The sequence below is a fragment of the Typha angustifolia genome, chromosome 13 (assembly GCF_048772165.1).
Source record: "Typha angustifolia cultivar Huaian chromosome 13, ASM4877216v1, whole genome shotgun sequence".
NCBI classification, from domain to species: Eukaryota; Viridiplantae; Streptophyta; class Magnoliopsida; order Poales; family Typhaceae; genus Typha; species Typha angustifolia.
Window position 1 is genome coordinate 4,523,400 of NC_133251.1, and position 25,897 is coordinate 4,549,296.

Below are 25,897 nucleotides of genomic sequence, written 5' to 3' on the forward strand. Positions count from 1 at the left end.
AATTAGCTATTGACAGGAAATAGCTTAGTTTTGGGTGTCATTCATGTCATTCTGGTTTAGTGGCTTCGGTCTAAAATTTTGGCTGCAAAGAGAGCAAGGTTGTGCATGATAAGCTTGGTCTTGGCTTGTAATCTTGAAATGGTAACTTAAAGCAATCAAAGTATCATGGCTTAGTCCAAATGGTAAATCACTCCTGAGACGAATTCGTAAGAAATTAAACTCAAAAGAAGATAAAAATATCATCAATTTAGTTCAGACTTTCAAGATACTGAAGAATTGAATCAACACAATACAAAAGAGCACCAGAATTTGAAAATTTGTTGATTGAAAATACAAACTACTGAGAAAAAGAAAGCCTACATACAATGTAAACTTTTCAGATTTGTTCTTTCGAGGTAACAATCATCTTCCAACAGCTTTTCATTTGAAAAGAGTACAAAAAAAAAGATAAAGGAAATTGGAGATGTTGTACAAGAAGTTTTCCTGCTTCTCATGTGAAAGGATAAAAGTTGGAGAAGAGCAAGCTGCCTAGGAGAATGTAAGTAACAGAGTAAACCCAGAACAAGTAACGCCATCTTGTAGAAGCATTGGTGGCAGTGACAAAGAAATTCGAAGCAAACCAGTAAATTGGAGGGCTAGCAGACAGGAAACGTGTTGCAACCTGTGTGACCAAAAAAAAAAAAAATCATTAGTATCTAAGATTTTGCAATGTTAATGACACACTGGAATAACCTTCAAATCCAAACAACGAGGCGATAGCAGAAGGTGAGTCCTGACCTGAACATGCATCACAAAAAAAGCCATGAATGTCATGAAAGCCAGATGTAGAACAAAAGGAAGAAACGTGATAGAGATCTCCCCCTGCTTGGCTTGATGGAGAGTTTGACCTATCGACCTGATATCTTGCAAAGATGCAGAACTCTCATCTTTCCTATCCTGTTTCCTCTGTCTAACTACATGGACTCCTGTTTCAAATGTAATGAAAACTAAAACTGCTGTCGACCAACAACATGTAAGCAATGAAAGTGAAACACTAATATGGGAGACAATTCTATAGTCTATTGGAAAAGATAAACCATTCTGCAGAGGTTGCCACTGATTGAAGATTTGCCAATCAATATATAACACATAGCAAAGGCAAAAGATGCAGATTTTTCTGAACTACAAAATGCTTATATTTATTTAAGAAGAGGAGAATGATAAGAAATACCTTGAGGACTTTTAGAGGACACTATGTTCTTTGAAGTCCAAATAACATCTGAACTTTCATTTGGTCTCATTAACTGTAGCTGAGCAGCAGATATTATTTGCTCGTGCATAAATGATGACTGAAAAAGTTGATGCAGTACATTTCCATAGTGAACAATCGAGCAAACTGCTAGAGATAATATAGGAGAGGCAAGGAGAAAGTTGGGCAACTGCTTCACTTGAAAATATCTCAAGAAACCAACCCCCCTGATAAATAAGAAAAAGGAAAGGAGGTTAAGAAATTAAAATAGACAGGAAAAGAGCAGCAAACAACAAAATATTAAAACATTCTAAGATCTTTTAAGGTTCTTTTAAGTGATTATAGAGTGCTTAATAAGAATGAACTGATGATAGTAGCTTTTTCTTCTTCTTTTTCAAAGTTGCAAGCATCTTTAGAAAAACTCTACTATACGGACACTCAAATGATATCCAACACAAGCTACTTTATACAATAAGAATTACAAGAAGAAAACATTAAGCACAGATATTTGGGAGTGGCATATGGTCCTCCATTAAACTTATATTTGGCACACAGTTATTAATCAAATCAAGTCATATTAGGTTTTCTCTAATTACTTGCAGATGGTGGCCTTTCTTTTCCTCTCAAAGAATCTTCTTCTTAAACCTCAATCCTCTTGTTACATTGTACTTGAGTAAATGGTGTGAATAACCATATCTGCAACCTTAGAAAATCTTAGGTCACAGTAGAAATTCAACAATACAAGAAGTTAACTGAAGTAATCGCACATAAAAATTATGTTTTTTCAAATGTTTAAAAATGTCAAATAAAGAAAAACAAATATAAGCAAACTGTAAGAAGTAGCAACTGGAGCTAGGTTTGGAAGGTCAAGTACCAGTAATGACTTTGAAGAAAACCATACAAGAGAGGGACCTTCTCTTTGCACCATTCTCTCCGCCCATAAGAAGCTCCATCTAGGCAGATGTTTAAATATCCATATGCTTGGAAAGCGAGAAATGGTACAAATATAAAGATAGAGCACATTATTGCAGAAAGAATAGCCTTCACTGCCAACTTGATGCAAAACAAATACAATCAGATAGCTAACTCATGTACTGTCAAATAAACAAAGTTTTTCCAAATAAAACAAAAAGTTCATTCTCCATTTAAACAAGATGACATCCAAATTCTCAAGCAGTATACTTACCATGGGCTTCTTCTTCTGAATAATGGCAACATATGCTTGCAGAATTGCCAAAAAACAGAGATAACCAGCATTAAGAGCTCCATTTGACCTAGCTGAACCAGACAGAGCAAGCAGCACTGTGGCCACAGTTTTAGCACCAGAAAATAAGTAGAATACTCCACCAAGTGAAAATAGGGCGTATAGACTCTCCGAATATCTGGCAAGAACATCCTTCGTCTCAGTCATAGTATATGGGAAGAGAAAATAACTGTGTATGTACTTTTGCATAGAACATTAATTTGGTCAATAAAACAAGAATAAATGTATTACACCGACGAGTAGAATACAGAAGCCGGATTGAAGCTAAACAGAACAGATGCACATAAGGCGGCTGCTGAGTCCTTTAATACCAAAACTGATAATCTGCAATAACCATGAGAAATAAAGTATTGTAACTCCAAGTACAGTAAGAAAAACATTTGAGCGTAAGAAATTGTGAAGACCTGCATAGAAACATCATTAAAATTTAATGCATCTCTGACAACCTCTAGATCAGTTTTGTAGAACAGGCAATACAAACCTGTGGAAAATGTAACACAGTAACTCATGTACATTAAAACTCTTCAAGAGGTTGAGGAACATAACTCCTCTTCATCATCTATTATCAGCCATCAACTTTTAAAATATGGGCCTAATGTGGGCAGCTTTGTGGTCCAGAAATTCATAGATTAAATAAATGCACAACCCCTGTGCAGAAAAGAAACACCAGCATACTTTTTGGTAATGTCACTAAGCTAATGATTTCAGGGAAATCATAATCCAAATGCTTTCCACCAATGTTATAGTGTAAGGACCTCATGCTCTATTAAAAAAAAAATATTTAAACACCAAGATGGATTGGTAATTGGTGGCAAGTGGTAACCTCCACCAAACATCTAAGTCTCATTTTTTTTTACAATATGAATACCAGGTTTCCAGCATATCAAACTTCAAATTGTACCCTTGACTTACTGTGAAACTCTTGCTCATTATGCCAGTAAGTATAACAGCCAAACAAGTTTCTTCCAATTAGGCAATTTGCACCATTCTGCTATTAAATCAGCCATCTAACTGCCACTACCACATTCCATCAAAAAAAGAAAACTGCTACTACCACTAACTATCTCATAATTCAGATACAATATCGTTGTGATTCCCACCAAAAATCATTCTATCGGAACTACTTAACGTAGGTAGTCCAGGTAGCCTTAAAGTGCAACTTAACTGCCTTTTCACACAATTGTCGTCTTAAAAAAAGTACTACAGCCTACGCATGCCTCAGCTCTTTAAGTTCATAACTAAATAAATGTTCTAAACACTACTATTAATTATGACGAACAGTGATTATTGGCATAATCTTAAAACATAATAACTAAGATTACGAACATATTGCAACAATTTCAACTTTTAGCCAAGATTGGAAATCCAAATTTACCTGTACAAATATAAGGTAGCAAATACAAACGCAACATTATTCAGCACATAACCCGACAACGCCAATGTCGCCCTGTAACCAATTACCGGAACAAGGGGAGCAAAAACTGCAAGTATTTGCACAAATTAAGAGCTCCTTTTCAACAAATCAAAACAAAGAAAAAAATTTAAAAAAAAAAAGACGAAGAAAAAATCAGATCTAGAAGCGATCACAAACCCTAATAGAACCATCACCGGATCGAGAGAGGAGAACCATCGCGGCTGGGAGGAGGGGGAGGAAAGCGTAGGTCTGCTCGTACTCGTAGCCGCACTCGGCGATCCGGACGAAGTAGACGCCATCCCACACGATGCTGGATTCGATTGCCGCCGCTAATCTGGGCCAGAGGACTGGATCGGACGCCGGCGATTTGCCGCCGCCGGAGGCGGCCGAAAGGCATCCAGGATTTAGGGACGCAGAGGTGTCGTAGGGAGAGAAGAGGAGACGCAATAGAAGTATTAGGGTTAGGAGGAGAAACCTCGAGAGGAAGGCGACGAAGAGGACGCGGGTTTCGGATCCCATGACCTTCGCCATTGGAGCTCGAGAGTTCGAGCTTTCAGAAGTGAAGAAGTCTTGGGGACTGCATGGAGCTCTTATCGGATGCCACTTAGTTCGGATCGTTATTGGGCTTGATCCGGCCCGGTAAAGATCCGTCTGTACCTTATAGTTGGAAAGAGAACACTCTATAGATAGTACTTTTAATATTAAAAAATTTAACCTTTTTTTTTGTTTGTTTATTTATTTTGGAATCACAAATATTAAAAGAACTCTTACTTTGTCTCATGTTTCATTCTGCTACCACCTATAGTTCATATGTAAGGCTTGCCCATAGTAGTAGTATAAGTAATTACCAAACTTGTAACTCGCACATAAATTGTATATTTGTGTCATCTACACATATAGATATGGTGCATAAAAAGGAGAAACCTTCCTGCTTGCAGGCAGAAATTTTTCTCAGCAACAGAGGCAGAAACATGTCAAATTTTTCTCAGCAACAGAGGCTGCAACCTTCCTGCTTGCAGGCAGAAATGCTATCAGCAGAACAGATTTGAAAGTTGCGTCTCCAACACCGCAAGTACTGAGTATGCATGCTCATGCACCTACAATTGTTAGTGCAAGAAAAACTTTGTATAAATCTAATTACTTTTCACATTACAATAAAAGCTCCATAAAATCTTCTCTAAAAAAATAATACTCCATAAGATATTTATATTGGTTTGATGTTGATTTCTCGCATTACTTTGCGGAAACAGCATATAAACTAAGCCATGAGTGTTGAATGCAACCCGTCATTGGGTTAACAATTCAAGATCAAGCCATCATGAGGTAAAGACAACAACCTTTAAGTGGATAGAAGAAGCCGTTGTATCAGAGAAGGCATGATGTGCAGAGTCTTGCCCAATTTTGTTAATTAGCATTACCTCCTACTTAAGAATCAATCTTGATTCTAGACATCATATGTTGGACATTTCTCACAGCCACAACCATTGAAATAGCCACACCAATTTAGTGATACCTCTCAAATACCAATGTGGTAACATCTATGAAGCATGGATATGAAATATGGGGGCAAGATACGGATACGAAGATATGAGAAATCCTTAAAAGTAGGATACAGATACAATATGGATACACTAATAAATAAATAAATAAATAAATAATCTATTTTTATTTTTAATCTGTTGTCAACTAATATAACATATGATAAAAATAATTATCCTAGAAACGATAAGATAAAAGAAAAGAAACCAACAAATTTAGTATCTACATGTCTAAAACTTTAGATTAATATTGTAACGAAAACTGATATGAAACTTAAAATGTTAGTAAAACGTTGAAACCAAATTCAACTATTAATCTACAATTAATTTGGATCTTTAAATGGTCTTCAAATTATATGTTTAGTTCATTAGCAAATAAACAAAAAATATCACGAGGATCAAATAATCATATATATATATATATAATGTTATTTTTTAGCACAAAAAAAGGGTTTGGATGATCAAAAAATGTATCAAAACTGTATTAGAAAATTAAAGTAATTTCTTTTAATTCGGATACCCCTCGAGCTATATCCGATACGTATCAAGCTGTATCCGATACGTACCAAACTGTATTGTTTGTTGTATCTATATCCGGTACGTATCGAAAAATGGTACGTAGGGACAGACGAAGTATCCATGTTTCATAGAGTAAAATCCACCTAACACTTAATCATCCATTTAAAATATGAACACCAGGTTTCCAGGATATAACGTCAAAATAGTATCCTAAACTTAATAGAAAACTCTTATTCATTATGCCACTCATTATAAAGTCCAAACAATTTCTCCCAACTAGGCAATTTGCAGCTCTGATATTAAATCACCTATCCAAACTGCCACTACCACTAATTACCTCATGATCTGGATAAAATAATCCCACCAGAAACTACCCTATCTGCAGTAGTAAATATAGGACATTAGGATAACCTCGATGTACTACCTAACTGCCTTTCACAATACTTTTCTTTAAATAAGTACTACATGCCTCCAGTTCTTTATGTTTACAGCCAAATAAATGTTCTGAATATTACTGTTTATTATGACTAACCAGTGATTGTTGGCATAATTTTACAACATAATAACCATGATTATGAACATAAACACAGTTTCAACTTTTATCTGAAACTGAAATCCAAATTTACCTGTAAAAAAATATAAGGCAGAGACATTATTCAGCACATAACCTGACAACCCCGGCTTATAAGTCATAATCAATTACTGGAACCAGGGGAGGCAAAACTGCAAGTATTTGCACAACAGATTTGTCAGAATAAATCAGAAAACAGAAGATAAGATTTAGATGCAATCACAAACCCTGATGGAATTATATCAGATTGAGGGAGGAAATATTATACTTGCAAAATCTCACACAAGAATCATCTCAGAACATATGCATGCTTTATCTCAGTACAACATAATTTAAGTAGAAGGCTTTCACAGAGTAGCACGAGCCACTGCCAAAAGCGTAAATCACACATAATTGAACAAGTATTGAGGGATACTGAGAACAATGATATGATAATTTAGAGGTGAAAGTTGGTTGAATAATATCCAACACAATCTGATTCTGTATTCTAGTTTTTCTGCATATGAATCTAAATTTGTACATCAGTCTTCGTATCTGAATTCTCATATCAGAATAGTCTGTAGTTACGGGAATGTGTTAAAAAATAATATCTGAATCAATATTCGGATATCAATATAGTTTAGAATATTATCCAAATTATGACATAAGAGACCACTTTTTAATTTTTACATGAATAACAGATCTACAGTTTGTACATATTTACTGACTATGTTATAAATTTCAGTACAATTATGAGTTCTTATAGATACATAGAACAACTATGGATATATCAAATATCCAATCCATATCTATGTAATGATAATTGAGTACAATATTGTCTCCAGATCATGTATGTAGGTAAGGAAACAGACCGGATAAGATCGGAGAGTGGTAGAACAATATCCGTGAGAATATAGATACAAATATTTCAATTTTTATTAGCATGGTATTTTAGAAAGTTCTGTGGTTTGCGTATAAATTTCCCCTTTATTGTTGTCGTAATAGTGATGGAATCATCCTTTGATGTGCCATCTACCAGCAAGATATTGTATAAAAAGGAGAAAACATGACCAATTCATATCTATTGCCAAATTCCTGTCTTCAGATCTGCAACTCAAAGGAGAATGCTACATATTATTTGGATAAAAATCGCCACTATAATACACCACAAGTCAGAGGTTTATCTGGCAATAGAGATGTAGCCCTGAAGGAAATCTACAGAGGGTATAAATTTCCCCTTTATTGCTGTAGAAACAGTAAAAGTGATGGAATCATCCACAGACGTGTCATCTGCCATCAAGATATTGTATAAAAAAAATGAGACAACTCAACCAACTCATATCTATTGCCAAATTCCTGTCTTCAGATCTGCAACTCAAGGAGAATACTACTTATCATTTGGATATAAATTGTCAGTCTAATACAGCATAACGTCAGATTAGTATCTTATTTGGTAATAAAGATATCGCTCTGAGGAAAGAATCTACAGTAGTGTATACCAGCCATGATGATCATAATCTGAGGAAAGATACATGAACAATATCTTTGTAAGAATTTATAGTATATCATGCTTTTGTACCATTAAGTATATCAATAAAGATATATGCATGTAATTGTATTTTGAATTGCTTGCCCTTGCTTTCTTAATGAAGTTTCACTTTTACAAACAAAAAAAGAAAAAGATATACTCCATCAGAAAAAAGATTTGTTTCATGCACCCATTAACTATAAATGCAAGATCCTGCAACTTTAATCCTCAGACAAGCTTAATCTTGAGTTAGGAGATCTCGTAAGTCTCAAAATGGCCAGACTCTTCTTTGCTCCACTTCTCTTGGTCCTCCTAGTTGCTGCCTCAGGTAAATTGAGACCCTTCTTTCTTCTCCATTGATCATTAGAATACAAAACTTCTTTTCTTGTTAATATAATAGTAATATTCTTAGTATATTCTACTTCTTTGACTAAAATACCAGTCAACTCCAGTTTTTCCACCTATGTGAAAAAAACAATGAAATTGTTCTGTATGAATGAAAGGAGACTCGCAAATCTGTTTACAAGAGAAGATTTTCTGCAATAAGACTAAAAATTTCGATGGTTATGTGCAAAGATTTTGTTTTCTTCTTCTACTCTAGCCCTCTGATCTATGTACTCATTTTCTTCTTTTCCTTTTTCCTTCTCTATTCGTGTGTTACAGTTGAAACAATGCTCCCCATGGTGGAGGCAGCAACATGTCAAGTGTTTCTGAGCAACAGTGGCTGCAATCTTCCTAGTTGCAGGCAGCAATGCTTTCAGCAGAAGAACGGATTTGGAACTTGCATACCCAACGCAGCACAGACTGACTATGCATGCTCATGCACCTACAATTGTTAGAGCAAGAAAAGCTTTGTATATGACTATTTTTCATGTTCCAATAAAAGCTCCATAAGATCTTCTCTCAGAAAATTCCATAAGCTCTTTATATAGGTTTGAGTTTGATTCCTTACATTATTTTAGGGCGGCAAGTGGTGATATCCACCTAACATCCAGGCCTCATCCATTAATAATATGACCACCAGGTATCCAGCATATCATAATTCAATTAGTATCCTCAACTTACTACAGAACTCTTGTTCATTATGGAACTAGGTATAAGGGCCAAACAATTTCTCCCAACTACGCAATTTGCACCACTTCTGCTGATAAATCAGCTACCCAACCGTCACTACCACTAATTACCACATGATCCGGATAAAATAAATTCATGATTCCAACCAAAACTAATCCTATCCACAGTACAAATTATAACTAATAAGGATGACCTCAACGTACTACCTAATTGCCCTTTCCCACAACTGATACCTTTAAATAAGAGTACTACACACACCTCCAGGTCTTTATAATTGCATTTTGCAGCTGCATAAATTGAATATAATTCTTTATTATTGACTAACCAGCGATTATTGGCATAATTTACAACATAATAACCATGATTGCAGACATATATACAGTTTCAACTTTTAGAAATCCACATTTACCTGTACAAATATAAGGCTGCAAAACAAATGTGACAATATTCAGCACAAAGCGCAGCAACGCCAATGCTGCCTTATAACTAACTACTGGAACAAGGGGAGCAAAAACTACGACAAGTGTTTGCACAACAGATGAGCCTCTTTTTTCTCAAATAAATCAAACTAAGGAGGAAAATATAATCTCGCACTTTGAAAAATAGTATTTGGATCCATGTTTAAAAAACCATACAAAATAAAATATTATTCTTTTGAATTTTTATAATAATTTCTAATCTACATTTCATATAAGATTTAATGACTGTGTTACAAATTTCAGTATTATTATGAGCCATTATAGATCCATAAAAGATTATCAATATATCCAATATTTGGCTCCATGTGTAATGGTAAATAAATAAGTTCACCATTTATAATCGCACTCATATTCTCATGGATACTGGTGCCTAAATACATGGTTTTATCCAGTATGCTTCCATGCCTAAATACATGAGATGAGATCACACACAAACTCCAAAATTTCAATTTTTGTTAACATGGTTTTATAGCAAGTTCTTTGGTCTGGGTATAAATTTCCCCTTTATTCCTGTTGAAATACTAACAGTGATGGAATCATCCACGGATGTGTCATCTGCCATAAAGATATTGCATAAAAAAGACTCGACCAACTCATATCTATTGCCAAATTCCTGTCTTCAGATCTGCAACTCAAGGTGAATACTACGTATTATTTGGATATAAATTGTCAGTTTAATGCAGCATAACATCAGAGTAGTAGCTTATTTGGCAATAAAGATATCACCCTAAGGAAAGAAATCTACAGGACAATGTATACCAGGAACGATCATAATCTGAGGAAAGATACATGAAAAGTATCTTGGTAAAAATTTATAGTATATCATGCTTTTGTATCATTAAAGATATACTCCATCACGAAAAAAGATTTGCCTCATGCACTCATTAATTATAAATGCAAGACCCTGAAACTTTAATCCTCAAACAAGCTTAATCTTGAGTTAGAAGATCTCATAAGTCTCAAAATGGCAAAGCTCTTCTTTGCTCATCTTCTCTTGGTCCTCCTTGTTGCTGCCTCGGGTAAATTTAAACCGTTCTTTCTTCTCTATTGGTCATTAGAATATTAAACTTCTTTTCTTGTTAATATAATAGTAAATATTCTTAGTATATTCTACTTCTTTGACAAAACCATCATTCCTGTCCCATTTTTCCACCTTTCTGAAAAAGACAATGAAATTATTCTCTATGAATGAAAGGAGACCTGCAAATCTGTTTAAAAGAGAAGATTTTCTGCAATAAGACTAAAAACTTCAGCAGTTATGTGCAAAAGATTTTATTTTCTTCTTCTACTCTTGCCCCCTGATCTATGTACTTCTACTCTTCTTTTTCATTTTCCTTTTCTATTTGTGTGCTACAGTAGAAAAAATGCTCCCCATGGTGGAGGCAGCAACATGTCAAGTGTTTCTGAGCAACAGTGGCTGCAATCTTCCTAGTTGCAGGCAACAATGCTTTCAGCAGAAGAACGATTTGGAAGTTGTGTACGCAACGCCGCACATACTGACTATACATGCTCATGCACCTACAATTGTTAGAGCAAGAAAAGCTTTGTATATGACTATTTTTCATGTTCCAATAAAACCTCCACAGGATCTTCTCCCAAAAAAATTAAACTCCATAAGCTATTTATTTAGGTTTGAGGTTTATTTCTTACACTATTAGGGCGGCAAATGGTGACATCCACCAAACACCTAGGCCTCATCCATTTACAATATGACCGCCAGGTTTCCAGCATAATAGCATATCACAATTCAATTAGTATCCTCGACTTACTACAGAACTCTTGTTAAAAATTATGGAACTCAGTATAAAGGCTAAACAATTTTTTTCCAACTAGGCAATTTGCACCACTCTGCTATTAAATCAGCTACCCAACTGTCACTACCACTAATTACCTCATGACCCAGATAAATAGCCTTGTGATTCCAACAAAAATCAATCCTACTCGCAGCACAAATTATAACTAGTAAGGAGTACCTCAATGTACAACCTAATTGCCTTTTCACATAACTGGTACCTTTAAATAATTATTACACATGCCTCCAGCCTTTATTTTTGCAACTGAATAAATCAAATATGATTCTTTATTATGACTAACCATCGATCATTGGCACAATTTTACAACATAATAATCACGAATATTGACATGTATACAATTTCAACTTTTATTAAAAATTGGAAATCCAAATTTACCTGTACAAACATAAGGCCAAACAAGTGCGACATTATTCAGCACATAAGCCGACAATGCCACTGCCGCCTTGTAACTAACTACTGGAACAAGGGGACCAAAAACTGCAAGTATTTGCACAACAGATGACCGCCTTTTTCCCAAATAAATCACAAAAAAAGAATAAAAATTTAATATTGCACAATGATCATCCTAGAAATTTCCACGTCTTATCTCGCTACCACATAAGTTTACATAGAAAGCTTTAACGGACTAGCATGAGTACCTACAAAATGTGTAACTCACACATAATTAGATATATATCGAGCAATCCTAGGAACAATGGCATGAGAACTTACTAGTTAATATGGGTCGGATAATATCTGATTCGATCCAATTCCATATTCAAGTTCTGCTGGGATATAGGTCTAGATTTGTCTATCTATATTCATATCTGAATTCGTCTCCCTTCCCAAATATTCTATGCGACTATTGGTTCAAAAATAGTATTTAATCAGTATTCAAATAACCATATAAACTAAAATATTATTATTGTAAATTTTCACAATAATCTCTAATCTAAGTTTTGTATATATTTAGTGACTGTTTTATAAATTTTAGTATTTTTGTGAGTCATTATAGATCCATAAAACGTTATGGATACATCGAATATCCATATCCGTGTGTACTGGTAACTAAGTTTACTATTCATATTCGTATCTCACAAATATGGTTTTACCACTACCTGATCATATTCAGTCTGTTTCCATGCCTGCATACATGAGCTGAGATCACGCGCAAACTCCAAATTTCAATTTTTGTTAACACAGTACTATAGCAAGTTCTTTGGTCAGGGAATAAATTTCCCATTGATTGTTGTAGCAACATTAAGAGTGATGGAATTATCCATGGATGTGTCATCTGCCATCAAGATATTATATAAAAAGGAGAAAATTTGACCAACTCATATCTACTGCAAAATTCCTGTCTTGGATCTGCAACTCAAGGAGAATACTACGTATTATTTTGATAAAAACATCATTCTAATACAGCATAAGTTCAGACTAGTAGCTCATTTGGCAATAGAGATATGGCCCTGAAGGAAAGAAATCTACAGAACAATGTATACCAGCAACACAATCATAATCTGATACTCGGAGGAAAGATACATGAAACGAAACAATATCTTTGTAAAAACTTATAGTATATCGTGCTTTTGTATCATTAAAGATATTCTCCATCACTAAAAAAAATAATTGCTTCATGCACTCATTAACTATAAAAGTATAAATGCAAGACCCTGCAACTTTAATCCTCAAACAAACTTCCTTGAGGAAAAGATCTCGTAAGTCTCAAAATGGTCAAGCTCTTCTTCGCTCCTTTCTCTTGGTCCTTCTAGTTGCAGTCTCGGGTAAATTGAGACCCTTCTTTCTTCTCCATTGATCATTAGAATATTAAACTTCTTTTCTTGTTAATATACTAGTAATATTCTTAGTATATTCTACTTCTTTGACTAAAATACCATCCCTCTCCCGTTTTTCCACCTCTGTGACAAAAACAATGAAATTATTCGGTATGAATGAAAGGAGACCTGCAAATCTGTTTAAAAGAAGAGCAGATTTCTGCAATAAGACTAAAAACTTCGGCGGTTATGTGCAAAAGATTTTATTTTCTTCTTCTACTCTCGCCCTCTCTGATCTATGTACTCCTTTTCTTCTTTTCCTTTTTCCTTCTCTATTTGTGCGTTACAGTTGAAACAATGCACCCCATGGTGGAGGCAGCAACATGTTCAGTGTTTCTGAGCAAGAGTGGCTGCAATCTTCCTAGTTGCAAGCAGTAATGCTTTCAGCAGAAGAACGGATTTGGAACTTGCATATCCAGCACGGCACATACTGACTATGCATGCTCATGCACCTACGATTGTTAGAGCAAGAAAAGTTTATATACGACTATTTTTCATGTTCCAATAAAAGCTCCATAAGTACTCCATAAGCTCTTTATATAGGTTTGAGGTTGATTTTTCCCATAATTTTAGGGCGGCAAGTGGTGACATCCACCTAACACCTAGGCCTCATCCATTCACAATATGATCGCCAGGTTTCCAGCATATCACAATTCAACTAGTATCCTCAACTTACTGCAGAACTCTTGTTCACTATGGAACTCAGTATAAAGGCAAAACAATTTCTCCCAACTAGACAATTTGCACAACTCTGCTATAAAGTCAGCTGCCCAACTGTCACTACCACTAATTACCTCATAACCCGGATAAAATAGCCTTGTGATTCCATCCAAAATTACCCCAATGTACTACCTAATTGCCTTTTCACACAACTGGTACCCAGATAACTAGTAAAGATTACCTCAATGTATTACCTAATTGTCTTTTCACACAACCGGTACCTTTAAATAAGTACCACACATGCCTCCAATTCTTTATGTTTGCAGCTGAATAAATGTTTGTGAATAATAGTGTTTATTATGAGTTTATGACTAACCAGTGATTATGGCATAATTTTACAACATAATAACCATGTTACGAGCATAATTAACAGTTTCAACTTGTATCTTAAACATGGATGGCCGCACGAGGAGTGCCACACGGCACCCCTCCTAATAGTTCCGCCGCTAGCCGTCAAGCTACCCGTTGCCGATCACCGTAGCCGTCGTCGTCGCTGATCGCTATCGCCCGAGCGCGTCGGGTGCCTAGCCCGAGGGAGAAGATGAGAGAGAGAGAGAGAGAGAGAGAGAGATATATATATATATATAAGGTTATCAATTAAAACTTAAGTTGCGGATCCGGATCCAGCGGCGATCGGCGACGACGAAGGTGAGTATCTCATTTTTTTTTTCTTCTCCTCTTACGGCACGTGCCGTGCCGGCCATCGTTGATCTTAAATTGGAAATGTAGATCTACCTCTACAAATATAAGGTGGCAAAATTAAAGGAGACTTTACTCATCATGTAGCAACACAACGCCAATGTCACCCTGTAACCAATTACCATAACGAGGGGAGCAAAAACACCATAAGCACTTTATGTTGGTCTGAGGTTGGTTTTTTGCATTATTTTAGAGTGGTGAGTGGTGACCTCTACCTAATGCCTAAGTCTCATCCTTTTACAATATGAACAACAGGTTTCCAGCATATCACAATTCAAATAGTATCCTTGACTTAGTGCAAAACTCTTGTTCATTATACCCCTCAGTAGAAAGGCCAAACAAGTATCCCGCCTAGGCAATTTGCACCACTCTGCTATTAAATGATTAAATCAGCTATCCAGCAGCCTTACCTCATGGTCCAGATAAAATAGCCATCTGATCCCACCAAAACAGTTCTATCTGCATATCAGTAGTCAGGATAGCCTCGACGCAAGTCTATTGCCTTTTCACACAGCTGTTGTCTTTAAAGGAGTAATAGCCACGCCTCTAAGATACTACTAAATGTCCTCATGAATGTTATTTCTTAATTATGACTAACCCGTGATCATTGGCATAATTTTACAAAATAATAACGATGACTACGAGCATATTAAATTTCAAATTTTATTTCAAGACTTGAATCCATATTTACCTGTACAAATATAAGGCGTCAAACACAAACGCGACATTGTTCAGCACGTAACCTATAACCGGAACAAGGGGGAGCGGGAGCGAGAACTGCGAGTATTCGCACAAAATATGAGCTTTTGTCACAGTAAATCAGAAAAGAAAGATAAGATACGACATAGAAGCAATCACAAACCCGAACGGTGTCAAACCGGATCGACAGAGAACCAATGGGGCAGGCAGGAGGGGAAGGAACGCATAGGTCTTCCCGTACCCGTAGCAGCATTCTACGATCCGGACGAACCAGATGCCATCCCCACGAGGCTGGACTCGATCGCCGCCGCTAATCTGGGCCAAAGACCCGGCCGGGCGAGGAGGAGAGGGACTGAGAGAGCTATGGTTAAAGGGGAGAAGAGGTCTCGCAGGGGGAGAAGAGAATACGCCGTTGAAGCACTAGTGCTAGGAGAAGAAACCCACGAGAGGAAGGCGATGAAGAGGCCCGTAGCCTTCGCCATTGGAGCTCGAGAGTGAATAGAACTTCGAGCTCTTATTGGATCCCATTTAGTTCGGATCATTAGTGGGCCTGATCCGGCCCGGTAAAGATGCATTAGTAGTGGAAAAGTACACATTTGAGAGGCTTTTTTAATTTATTTAAGAACAATCACTCAACATGAAAATGGTATGGCTAACCGCTTTGATCTTGCACATTAATTCTATCCAGATATCAGACTCAACTCCAAAATCTTAATTTTGTAAACATGGTACCATAGCCAAGTTCTTCAATTTGAATATAAATTTCCTCTCTTCTTTTTCGAAGTAAAAAATAGTTCAGATTGAATTATGGTAAAATTATATCTATATGCATATTTTTTTTTTCGGATATTGATAGTCAATATTAGTTAACTTAATCATCATATTCACTAAATATAACTATATATTAGATATATTGATATTCATTTTCTAAATAGAAAACTTGTGATATAATTATTAAAAATCTTTAGACAATCAATAAATTATTTTTTTGGAACATAAGAGGCTTAGGATCCTCTTCTAAATGGTGGCATGTGTGGCGGTTCATCGCACTGTTTAGGTTTGACATATTTTGTGTTCCGTAGGGAGGTAAGAATCTTAACGAGTCTCCAAATCATGCTTTTTCAAACAGGACATGGTTGTCTTCCTTCGCCATGAGAATCCCTATTTTCTTCGAGGAATTCACCTCTGCCCTCTCCTTATAATTCCCCTCTCCCCCTCTCCCCTCTTCTATTTTGTATAGCATCTTCGCTTTCCTATTCTAATAAATTTAATCAGCCTTAGCCTACTTTTCCCAACAACAACAAAAATTATGTAAAAATTACTAACTTCATAAATAGTTTAAACTAAAAAATTTGTAGATATTATCAACCCGTATATATATCTTCATAGACAATGTAATTAAAATACTAAGACCGATAGAAAAATCTTAGCTTGATAACTTAGTTACTGAATCAATTTAGATCAGATTTAATCCTACCCATTGAATAAGCATATAGATTGGAAATCAGATATGTTTTCTGAATATTTAAGAAGTAATATAAACATATAAGCTATATGAAAACTAGATTAGAGATTCATATCACTAATTTTATAAAATTTTAAACTAAATAATAGATGGACATTGATTCGGATCTTATTCTTTAATTCATATATGTATCTATATAGACTATCTAAATATGACTACGAATTTGAAAATCATAATGGGCAAAACTCACATATGGAATTAAATCGAATGAGATATAATTCGACCTGTTTCAAACCCCTAGTCTTTATTACAGTAGTAGCAGTGATGGAATCATTCAAGAAGCTCATTTGGCAGTAGAGATTATTGTTACGAATCGGCTTGATTCGATCCGTAACAGTTCTGGATCGATTTATTGACGTAAACTTCGAAGAGAATTTTGGAGAATCTAGCTATTGGAATTTACTGAATTTTGGATATGTTATCACCCTTAAAGAGAGTTTTCCAAAGAATCCAAAATCGCAGGATTTAAATGGCTAGATCTTAATATATTAGTCAAATAGTAACTGAAAGTCAAATAAGCTCTAGCTTGTTAGCTCTTCAATGGCTAAATAGGTACTAGAAAAATTCTTTTAGAATGAATGGGGAGAAGTTACTGCAGAAGAAGGGGATTAGGAGATAAAGAAGGCCAACTAAAGATTTGGACGATAGAAGAAGGGAGGTAGGAGAGAAGGCCAACTAAAGATTTGGACGATAGAAGAAGGGAGGTAGGAGAGAAGGCCAACTAAATATTTGGGCGATAGAAGAAGGGAGGTAGGAGATGGTGCTAATAGCTAGAGCAAGAAGAAGGGAGATAAGGGCAACAATGCTGACCAATTATCAAACTCTAATTAGAGTTTTATTTACATATTTATAGAGTTTCACCCTTTTGACTCAAACAATTAAATTAAAACCCTAATAAATCAATAGTTCTCGCCACACTACGCTCAAATGCACTCGATCACATTCGAACGCGTAAATTCCGATCTCTATCCTTAGCAAAATGTTTTATTCTCTCGAGCAAACACAAACTAGATAAATATACTCGTCACAATGAATCCAATACCACAAGTGGATCCAATATGACCGAGTCATATCAATTATGCTCTCAAGGAAAAAAATCTACGTAATAATGTATACGAGCAGCCATGATCATAATTTTAGGAAAGTTACATGAACAACATATCATGGGATTAATATTGTATATATATGCAAGATCCTACAACTTCAATCCAAAAGCAAAGTTTTGAAGATCTCGTAAGTCCTAGAAATGGCCAAGCTATTCTTAGTTCCTCTTCTCTTGGTCCTTGTTATCGCTGTCTCACGTAAATTAAGACCTCTTTTTTCTTCTCCAATAATTTTGTTTTAATATTAATCTTCTTTTCTTATTTATATCATAGTAACATCTTAGTAATATTCTATTTATTAATTTAAAATATCATCTCTCCTGCTTCTTTTAACCTATGCCTTTCTATCTATGATCTCTTATTCACTTGTATACCCTTTGTTTTTCGTTTGTCCCTCAAACCTAACTAGCCGCTAAGATTTCATCGAGTTAACTCTAAAGATATATAAATACTCATATTATTATTTAAGTAAAGAATATTTATGTCTTTTTATTAGTTAAATACCTAAAGGATATCTATATAAAATCCATGTCTCTTTAAAGGTATACAAGTAAATAATGAAAATAAAAAAGTATGAATTAAGGAAGACATGCAAACATGTCTCAAAATTTTCAGGTGGTTATTCTGTACAAAATTTTGTTTACATAATTGCCATTTAAAACTGCTAAAATTTAACAATTGCCACTACGTTTTTTAAAATATTATAATTGTTGTTGATTCTTTTTAACTATTTCAAAATTGTCATCATAATTAGTTTTTTTTGACAAAATATTAATAAAATATTCCTTAGAAATAGTTGTTAAGATGAACAAATATATGCAATAGAATACCTTTCTTCTATGAAGTCTAACAAAGCACTGACTTTTATTGCTACTGTTTTTTTTAAAGAAAAAAATAAGGTTTTCTTTTCTCCACTATGATATCACTAATATTATTTAGCTTTTAATTTAATAAAAAATTATACATTTTTATTTACATTTTATTAATAAAAAAGATTTATATTCTTATCTTATGAATAAATGAATAAAATATTTATTCAAGAATAATCTATGTTCCTACTTATCTAGACCAAGAGAAATAGAATTAGAAAAAAGAAAGAAGAAATTTTCTTTTCTAGGCTAAGCATACAATGATACAAAGCTGCCTCCTGGAAACCTTATCTGTTGAGAAGAATAATAATAATAATAATAACAAAGTCTGGTATATAGAAATATTATTTTTAAAATAATAGCTTTATTTTATGAATAACAGATAGCCCTTTCTTAATACAAAATTAGGGCATCTGGTACTGGTAGATATTCTTTTTATCATATGTCTTGTTACCAAGACAAAATAGTCCTTTCTTAATACAAATTTTATTATTAATTTTTATTTAAAAAAGTTCTTACTCTGTTATAATTGTTATCATAGAAGTGACATATAAATGAGATAAATTATTATTTAAAAATTAATAAATCACCTTCTAAGATAGAGATTTATATACTAATATATCAGTTGTTAGTAGTAACAACATATTAAAGGTAAAAGAAAAAGAGTTCAAGAGTGGTATGATGGTAATCTGCTATCATAAGATGAGGGTAGTTTGGGTTGCTAATTGATAAGCTTAGGGGTAGCTACTATGTCACTTCAAAAGCTCAGTGGTTGATTGGGGACCTAACCAAGGAGATAACTCTCATATGATATAGGTCTAAAGTACAGTTTTTGACCAAACTTGCTCTATTTTATCATTTATTTACTAAAATAGACAATACTTAAAAAGAGTCTATTTTATCTTAGTTCTAATTAAAATGCTTAACTTTAAGTATTTTTCTAATTAAAGATCTTATCTAAAGCGTTTCAATAAAAAAAAAGCTAATAAGATTATCATTTTACTTTAAAAAAAATACTCATCTTATTAGTATTTTAAATAAAATGCTTAAAAGTTAAGCTTTGTACTTAGGATTACAATAAAATTAATTTATTCTGATATTTAAGTTTTTGGGAGTAATGTATTTTAGTAAATAAATTAGAAAATAAATTTATTTTGGTCAATAGCTCTAGAAAGTATTAGTTTGAATAGACATAAATGCACTTCCAATCTCACACTTGATAAGTATATTTTATTGGTTGCTAGAAACTGAAGAAAAAAATATATGTTTCTAAATTCTTTTTTTACTTTTAATATTTAGTTATAAAAATAAATTAAAAAAGTTAAATTTTTAATGAAAAATAGCTCCACTTCTTAATTTTAGTTTTTCTTATTTAAAACAAATAAATCACTTTATTAAGGGTTAGTCATTTTATTAAAATTTATCTTATATTTAATCCAAAACACAGAAATAAAATTGTAAATAGAATAGTAAGGTTGCATGGTTTTTGCCGGCTCAAATGACAGACATTTTCTTCGTCAGATATCAATATAAATATCCTAATCCCATGAGACTATTTCTTTGCTGTGTAATATCTCTCTTGAGAGAGAGATGAGAACTTATGACAAACAGCTAAACACATATTGCTGCTAAAAGAAAGTCATAACTCTAAGTAAATCTATCACCAATATACCAGGTGTCTCAATAGCTAAGATACAAGTGAAAAGGATTCCCTTGCTGTATACTATTATTACTTCTAACCAGTGGTGAACTGGTGACATTAGTTTTGCTTTAATGATGGGCCTCTCTTTCTTTCCTTCTGATAGGATTCTTTTGAATCTTATCCACAGTCTCTTATACTGCCAGACTCCTGCTTTCTTGGGTCCCCCTTATTATTTACTATTCTGGCTATTATATTGGCTTGGTCATGTGGATTTGAGTCATTAAGATGAAGATGAACAGTAGTTAGGATTATTTAATCTTCTGACCATCTGATTAAATTCAGATACTTTAATGGCTGGTTGGACACAATAAAGCTATCAGAAGGAAAAAAAACAAAAGATTTGCTATCATATATAGCTTTTAAGTTACTCCAGTTGTTTGTAGATGTTTACTGTTGTGCATCTAAGAGAAGATGACAGGTGTTTGGTTGTTTATAGGGATAATTACTGCTAGAACTTTTCAACTATTGCTTATTTATTTTTCATGATACATAGACTTCCACTTTAATTATGTAAAGCTATTCAATATGTTCTTTTCAGTAGTTATCCATTGAATTTATTTATTAAAGAATATTATGTGACATAATTAATGGCTTTTTAATTCCTATTTTAGAGAAAAAAAAAACAAGTTAATGGTAAGATAATCATTTGATATTTTTAATTAACACTGTTTGAAGAGTAAAATGTTAGAAAATAAGCTATAGTTTGAAGAGTCTCGGTGTAATTAAATTATTTTTATTAACTTGCTACTACAATAAAAGCTTAAACAGTTGAGAGCACGATGATTTATTATTTTTTAGCTTGAAATATTTTGATAAGCTTAATAAGTGACTTAGAAAGATGAAGAATTTTTTATAAGATAGGTTTAGCGAGACGAAAAATAGATTGGAACTTATTATCGATAGATTAATATGTATATGAGTGATTGTGTAAACAATAAATCCATTGCTAACAACTCAACCCAAATTTAATGCCCATTTTTTCAAGCCACCACTCACTTTCACTATCACATATATTCCAGTGGGGTTCAAGATGTGCCATAGAACTACAGAGGGCTTCATATTACTGGTAAGTTATGGTGAACTGCATGAAGTTTGCTACAAATCTAATTAGATCACTATCCTAGTTGAGTAGTGGATGTATGATTAATTATCCTCAGCACATAGTTAAAGCCCATTGGATGGCATGCATGATCTTTGGCACACGACATTGTTATGCCATTTTTTTATATAATTAGTTAAGTGCAATAGAGATAAGCCATAATCGTGAACAATCCAATGACAAGAATAGTCATTTCAAGTTTCAATATATGAACAGGAGATATGTCCTACCAATGGGATGGTTAAGGAGATATTTCATAGAATATTATTAGATTCTCACTTCTCTCTCTCATGAGAGGAAAAAGAGAGATCGATCCTATATTGAAGTAGAGATGAGTTTATAAATTGACGAAGCCAAAAGATAAAAACAATTATTAGTTGCCAAAGATTAGGTAATATGGTATGAATCAACAAAATACATTAAAATAAAATTAATCACTATAGTTTAATAATTAGGTCACATTTTGTTCATGACAGAGGTTATAGTTCAAATTAACCCATAAACATTAAATTATTATTTAATAAATATTTTATTAAAGTATTATATAGATATGATTTAGTTAAAAGCGCCATTGTAAGACGCTTTCTCCATCGATTCTAATAGAGTAGTTTGTTAGGATTAGGTTTTTTTTTCCTTTCCTCAACCGGGGATTTCTCCCCTCGGTAGTCTACTCCTCCCTCTTTCCGTGGCTAGGATAAGGAGAGAAGTTTTTTCTCTTCATAGCAAGATTATAGCTAGCTTCAAAATCCTCTCGAAATCGAAAAGAAGTTTAAATTAATATTTCAGCTATGATTGAATGTGTTGCGTGTTTCTTATGCAAATCTTGTGTATCCTTAGAGCTTAATGTTTATTTTTTTTATAATGCCATCTAATTTTATTTTTATGTATCAAGCTCGTAAAAAATAATTGAATTTAATAAAATTATATACAGACATTTTTTTTAAAAAAAAATAGGGTATTATGATTTTTGAAGAGAAATCGGATACAAGTTGAGAATTACATTTAGATACAATAATTAGAAAGAGTATTTGGATAATAATTAGTGGGCGGTCCCAGTGTACCTGCAGAGCTCGCACATTATTGTCCATCAAACGGTCATCCTTCGTCTGATCTGCCCATTTCGATGGGCCGCTAACCCACCGTTAAATCGTTTGCCCACGGAATCGTAGAGTACTTTACCCCCGTCCGCCTTCAGATCCACCGCCTTCTCTTGCCCCAAGGTTACTATAGCCATTTGCAGCCAATCATTAACAGGGGTCACACTGGGGGTCACCTACCGTTTCACCTAAGCCAAGGGATTACTGGGGTTTGCCGGTGGCCTGCCGTACATTGACCGATAAAGTTTCCGCTCGGGATGCCACCTCCTTCGCACGTGCCCTTCGCCCGCTGAAACCCAGGTAAGGCTTACTCTATAAATATGCAATAAACTCCCTAGATCCGGAAAAATCTTAGCACACTCCATTTTTCCTCCCTATCTGCCAACAAGAAACACCGTCGCTTTCTTCTACTCTATTATACTCTCCACTACTCCCCACTAATCCTCCTCTTCCTCAAGCCCTAAACCTAACCTTAATCTTCGATTGAAGCCGGAGATGTCGCCTCCGATCAGGTACTCCTCGCGAGAGATGTTCCATCCGTTGGTCTGAATCCTCTCTGCCCCAAAAGGCATCTTTTTGGTGTATATAGAAAGGAATTATTAGGGTTAGGATTTCATGGTAGTAGAAATATAGGGAAAAGGATGAGCTTTACCGAGGGCCGTGAGGAGATCCACCTCCCGGCGGAGGTGAACTGGGAGATGCTCGACAAGTCCAGATTTTTCTTCCTTGGCGCCGCCCTCTTCTCCGGAGTCACCGCGGCCCTCTACCCCGCAGTGGTCGTCAAGACCCGCCTCCAAGTGGCGATGCCTTCTCCGGCGGCGGTGCCGGCGCCGCCCTCGGCAGTCCGCATCGCTACCGCGATCCTCCGTCGCGAGGGTTTCCGGGGGCTCTACCGCGGACTCTCCACCTCCCTCGCCGGAACCGTCCCGGCCCGAGCCCTCTACATGGCGGCGCTCGAGTCCACCAAGAGCGCTGTCGGCACCGCCTCCGTCCGCCTCGGCGCCTCCGACTCCGCCGCCGCTGCAGCCGCATCTGCCGCCGCCGGCGTCACCGCCGCCATCGCCGCCCAGGTCGTCTGGACCCCCGTCGACGTCGTCTCCCAGCGCCTTATGGTCGCCGACTCCTGCGGCGGAGTAGGCAGCGGCGCCGCCCTCTTCAAGAGTATCCTCCTCTCCGACGGCCTCCGCGGGCTCTACCGAGGGTTCGGGGTCTCTATCCTAACCTACGCACCCTCGAACGCCGTCTGGTGGCTATCGTACGCCATGGCGCAGAGGGCGATCTGGGGAATGGTCGGATCGAGGAACGACGGCCGCTGGATCGTGGCGGTGCAGGGTATGAGCGCAGCTGCTGCCGGAGGTGCCGCAGCCGTGGTGACGATGCCGCTGGACACGATAAAGACGAGGCTTCAGGTGATGGACGGAGGCGGCGGAGGAGGAGAGATGAGAGGGGGAATCGGACGGACAGTGGCCGGAATCTTAAAGGAAGGGGGTTGGAAGGCGTGCTACAGAGGGCTGGGACCGAGGTGGGCGTCCATGTCGTTGTCGGCGATGACTATGATCACTACCTACGAGTTCTTAAAGAGAGTCTCGGCGAAGGAGGGTGCTTTCACTGCCTAATTCGTGAGAGGTACCACTATAACATTTTCCTTTTTTTTTTTTTTCTTTTTCTTTTTTCCTTTTTAAGATTGTGTGATATTTTATTTTTAGATATATAGATAAGAAGGAGGACATCAGGGTTGTGATGTCATGGTGGTTGTAGCCTGGATGGGTGTTGCTGTTTGAATGTGATTACACTTTGTCATCAAGATTTGTCGACAAAGAGTTTGCTTTTGGTTTGGTTTGGTTTGGTTTCGAATTCCACTAGAGAGTTTAAAACTTTAGATATAAGAAAAAGATTTTTTTACACAAAAGATTTGTTTCTTTGATCTTAAATTCTATTCATTTATCAGTACATGAGTGACTCCTAATGCACCCCAATCACAAGCCGTGTTACCTAACCAATGAACTCGTTGATATTATTGATCAATCGTAGTAGCTGGCAGGTTATTAGGCCGGACGAGAGATCATCTCTAACAGAGACATTTAAATGAAAAAATTTTAAAATAAATGAATAAAGAAAAAAGGTCATTATATATTATGTGTCAATAGACTTAAAATTCTGCCCGGTAAAATAAAATGGTGACGATCTGCTTAAATATATATATGGAAGCCTCAATTGGGAGGTTAATTTACAATATGCTTTGGTGTGTTGGCGTTTATATAATGGCCTATTGAATTAGAATTTAGAACCCATCGTCCTGGGTCGAACCTTATTCGCATATTGATTCCTTCTTTCTCTTTATTCTCCGCCGGCCAAGAAGCACGTCCTAGCTAGACCCATTAAAATCAGCAACTGGACATGAATATTCTCGTACTTGCGCACATTTTCTTGCAGCTGTCATCCTTTCAGCTGTTAGTGCAAATTTTGAATTTTGCCAAAATATTCCTCATGAGATAGCAAGTAGCAGCACTGCAACGACTAATTAGACACATTTGGAACATATGTAGAATTTCTTTTCTTTCCTTTCCTTTTTTTTTTTTTAATTTTCTTTTGAGAATAACGGGTCTTATATTTATTTGGGCTTTGTTCCCTTTATGGAATAAGATTAGAATAGGCAATACTATTCTAATTTTTAATTTTAAAAAAGAGATAATATTAGTATAAATTATTTTAATATTTTATGTTAATTCTAGTACGATGAATAATAATTATATTTGATGCCGCGTAAAGGTGATATGAAAAGTATTTAAAAAAATAGTAATTTTGTATTAGATATCAGTGATGTTTTATATCAAATGATAAAAAATACCTTATATATATATAATACTTTTTATTAGAACTGTGTATTTTAAATACTCTGTATACCTGCACTATGAGCAAATAGTCATATACTACGAAATAATGCAGAGTTATAAGTTCACACCACAGGAAAATAATCTCGCATTTTATATAAAATAATTATGCACTGCGAGATTATAAGCCCACACTATAAGAGAATAACCCTTACTTTATTTTAAAATAAACATGCAATGCGCGGTTTAAGCTGCACTTTATATAAAATAACCGTGCATTATGAAGAAATAATCATACACCACGAGATAATGCAAGGTTATAAACTCATAC

The 25,897-nt window shown here is 35.3% G+C and overlaps 2 protein-coding genes across 5 annotated transcripts; one reads left to right on the plus strand and one right to left on the minus strand.

Annotated features, from left to right (window-relative positions):
- Positions 1-269: 269 nt before the first annotated feature.
- On the minus strand, positions 270-15,807 carry LOC140773954 (uncharacterized). Of its 4 annotated transcripts, XM_073116752.1 has the most exons (12): positions 15,504-15,807; positions 15,333-15,418; positions 6,590-6,686; positions 4,382-5,003; positions 4,101-4,253; positions 3,868-3,973; positions 2,724-2,816; positions 2,415-2,610; positions 2,103-2,281; positions 1,211-1,455; positions 733-965; positions 270-661 (listed from the first exon to the last, which is right to left on the minus strand). In XM_073116752.1, exons 5-12 carry the CDS (start codon positions 4,120-4,122, stop codon positions 491-493), a joined length of 1,245 nt encoding a protein of 414 aa, XP_072972853.1. In that variant the 5' UTR covers positions 4,123-4,253; positions 4,382-5,003; positions 6,590-6,686; positions 15,333-15,418; positions 15,504-15,807; the 3' UTR covers positions 270-490. The 4 variants fall into 4 exon arrangements, with proteins under 4 accessions (XP_072972853.1, XP_072972849.1, XP_072972850.1 ...); XM_073116748.1 differs by having other exon boundaries at positions 4,101-5,003; XM_073116750.1 differs by having other exon boundaries at positions 273-661; positions 778-965; positions 4,101-5,003.
- A 7,493-nt stretch (positions 15,808-23,300) lies between these two features.
- On the plus strand, positions 23,301-24,585 carry LOC140774849 (uncharacterized). The gene is made up of 2 exons (XM_073117997.1): positions 23,301-24,361; positions 24,442-24,585. Exon 1 carries the CDS (start codon positions 23,377-23,379, stop codon positions 24,349-24,351), a length of 975 nt encoding a protein of 324 aa, XP_072974098.1. The 5' UTR covers positions 23,301-23,376; the 3' UTR covers positions 24,352-24,361; positions 24,442-24,585.
- Positions 24,586-25,897: the final 1,312 nt, after the last annotated feature.

Bases quoted from the DNA above. Each gene is read 5' to 3' on its own strand.
- LOC140773954 (XM_073116748.1), bottom strand. From the start codon at position 4,437: ATGGCGAAGGTCATGGGATCCGAAACCCGCGTCCTCTTCGTCGCCTTC. The intron at 3,974-4,100 runs GTGATGGTTCTA...AAATACTTGCAG, and splicing joins GGTTCTCCTCTCTCGATCCG to TTTTTGCTCCCCTTGTTCCG. The intron at 966-1,210 runs GTATTTCTTATC...CATTTGAAACAG, and splicing joins GTCCTCTAAAAGTCCTCAAG to GAGTCCATGTAGTTAGACAG.
- LOC140774849 (XM_073117997.1), top strand. From the start codon at position 23,377: ATGAGCTTTACCGAGGGCCGTGAGGAGATCCACCTCCCGGCGGAGGTG.